The sequence below is a fragment of the Chionomys nivalis genome, chromosome 22, assembly GCF_950005125.1.
Source record: "Chionomys nivalis chromosome 22, mChiNiv1.1, whole genome shotgun sequence".
NCBI lineage: Eukaryota > Metazoa > Chordata > Mammalia > Rodentia > Cricetidae > Chionomys > Chionomys nivalis.
The window spans coordinates 342401-345477 of record NC_080107.1 but is presented as its reverse complement, the minus strand read 5'-3'; the positions used below and the strand labels follow the sequence as shown (position 1 = coordinate 345477).

General features: G+C 38.5%; 1 protein-coding gene across 1 annotated transcript; it reads left to right on the top strand.

The window, feature by feature from the left end:
* Positions 1-1727: 1727 nt before the first annotated feature.
* Positions 1728-2672, top strand: LOC130864803 (olfactory receptor 1009). Its single transcript, XM_057755565.1, has one exon. It carries the CDS (start codon positions 1728-1730, stop codon positions 2670-2672), a length of 945 nt encoding a protein of 314 aa, XP_057611548.1.
* The last annotated feature ends 405 nt before the right edge of the window (positions 2673-3077 follow it).

The window sequence follows — 3077 nt, the reverse complement described above, 5'->3', positions numbered from 1 at the left end:
TAAAGCACAGATTAAGAACTGTAAGCATCCTGTTTGCCCTCATTCCTTTTATTGATTCATGTGTCACAAATTGAGATTGTTCCACCTTGTTAAGGCAGCGTAGGTGTTCCACAAAAGAATGCAGTACTTCAGCTACGGATGTAATTTCAAACAGTGAAGAATAGAGAAATTAATATTAAAAAATAAAATTTCTCACTAAGGAAAGAGTGTTGTCACTGACAAGAATATGCTGCTAGGATCCTGAACAAGTGGAAAATATCTCTGTGAAAAATGTCTCTTCCTTATAATGTCACAGCGAGTTTATCTGTGTCTGTCACCCAGCTTGAAGAACAGACCAGTGAGTGTTTGCTTTCACAATGAGAGCTTATTTTGTTTTGTCCTCTAGAAGGAAATGTATCTTTACCACTGAGATTTTTTGCACACTTTTATCTTTTCAATTTATTTAGTCATTTCTTTGCTTCATTGAGCTCCATAACTTATATTTTTAATTAAAAACTTTAAAAACAATTTTACAACCATCTTTTGCCACACTGAGAATGGAACCAAGACCTTGAATATTCTTGACTTTTGCTCTACTACTGAACTACAGTCTGAGCTCTTTTCACAGAAAAAATATATATTCCATTCTGGGTTTCTTGATGGCGATTTTAACTACTGATCTTTATAATGTGATAGTTTCCCTCTGAAACTTGTATTCAGATATTATTTTTTTTACTTTTCACACTGTTTTGCTTTGTTGAACAGTTCTAGCTCCTTTGTAGTGCTAACTTTTATCACCTGACAATCTCATGTGTGTATATATTTTGATTATCTCCTCCCACACATTTTAGCAGCCCCTCCATACCATCAGCACCCCAACTATCTAAGTTGATTTTTCAAAGATTTCTATGTAGAATTTTGCTGAAAGGTGACATTTTCCCTAGTTTTTATTTTTGTAATTACTTATTTCAAAGAGATTTGTTTTAATTTGTGTGTGTGTGTACACTCATGTACACAGGTATCCAAGGAAGTCAGATGAGTACATCAGATTCCTGGAACAGGAGTAATAGCTGTCCGGGAGATTCCAAAATGGGTATTAGGAACTGAACTGGGATCCTCTGGAAGAGTAGTGAGTGCTCTAACCATGAGCAATCTCTATATTCCTAGTCATTTTTTATAATTCTTTTATTTTATTTTCTTCATAGCTTTTATAGAGTGTTCAATCATGTTCAATCCACAATTTCTACTAACCTCATATGACATGATCAGTGTCTACACTATATATTTTCAGGGACATTCTCCTTATTCAGTTAAATACTTTTCCAATTAGGATCAAACCTAGAGTCTGACATTTACTAAGTGAGGTGTTGTTTCACTCAGCTTCCACCCAAACACAAATCACTACTTTTATGTCTAGTTTGAAAAGGTTATATTGAGAACTACCTTTCCTTGAATTCTTTTAAAAATTTAATGAAAATAACAACAATGCTTTTCCCTTTTGACTGTACAGGTGGTGGATGATTTTACATGTAATGTTGAACCCTTTCATACTACACCCTCATTTTCTATATAATATTTTAGCTCATGTTATTCTTCTGATAACACATATTTGATTTGCTAGTATATTTTGCTAATCCTAAAATTCAGTGCTGTAGCTTCAGTCTGTAGTTTCTTCTCTTGTGCATTATTGAGAGACGTGACTCTCCTATAGTTTTTCATTTTTCTTTCCATAGAGACCAACCTTACAGATGGCGTATGACAACTACACAAGGGTCACAGAGTTCATTTTCATTGGCTTGAGATACCACCCTAAGCTGCAGGTCTTCCTCTTCTTGCTCTTTCTACTGTTTTATCTGGTTACTATGACAGGAAACTTGGGTATGATCATTCTCATTCGTGTAGATTCTCGTCTTCACACTCCCATGTACTTTTTTCTCAGCCACCTGTCATTTGTGGACATCTGCTTCTCATCAGTTGTGGGCCCCAAGATGCTCACGGATTTCTTTGCAGAACGGAAAGTCATCTCTTTTATGGGCTGTGCCTTGCAGCAATGGTTCTTTGGGTTATTTGTGGCCATCGAGTGCCTTCTCTTGGCATCCATGGCCTATGACCGCTGTGTGGCCATCTGTAACCCACTGTTGTACTCGGTGGCCATGTCGCAGAGACTCTGCATACAGCTGGTGATAGGACCCTATGCTGTTGGTTTCTTCAACACCATGACTCACACTACAGCTGCTTTTCGACTTCCCTTTTGTGGCTCCAACATTATCAATCATTTCTTCTGTGACATGTCTCCAATCCTCTCCCTCATATGTGCGGACATACGAATCAATAAGCTGTTGGTGTTCATTGTGGCTGGAGCTGTGTTGGTTGTCAGCAGCACCACCATCTTAATCTCCTACTTCCACGTCCTCATGGCCATCCTGAAGATACGCTCTGCTGAAGGGTGGCGGAAAGCCTTCTCCACCTGCTCATCCCATGTCACAGCAGTTTCCATTTTGTATGGGACTCTCTTTTTTATCTATGTGCGTCCAAGTGCCATCTCTTCGCTGGACCTCAATAAGGTGGTGTCTGTGTTCTACACAGCAGTGATTCCCATGCTCAATCCACTCATCTACAGCCTGCGGAATAAGGAGGTGAAAGCAGCCATGGGCAGGACAGTCATCAAGGCTAAATTCTTCCTTAAAAACTAAATTGTCATCAAGAACAGAATATAGGAGCTGGGTGGTGGTGGCACGCGCCTTTAATCCTAGCACTGGAGAGGCAGAGGCAGGTGGATCTATGTGAGTTCGAGGCCAGCCTGGTCTACAAGAGCTAGTTCCAGGACAGGCTCCAAAGCTACAGAGAAACCCTGTCTCAAGAAACACACCTCCAAAAACAACAACAATAACAACAAAACAAAAACAAAATACAAAAACCAACCCCTCCAAAATACGCAGAAACTGATAGACATGATCGAATCTACCTAGACATCATCCTAACATAATAGTTTGTAGAATTTGTAATTGGCATAATTGGCACCTTCCTTATCCTTCCACATAGCTTTTATTTTACTACATAAAATACATTTTATTTTATTAAATAAGTAATTAAGCTTT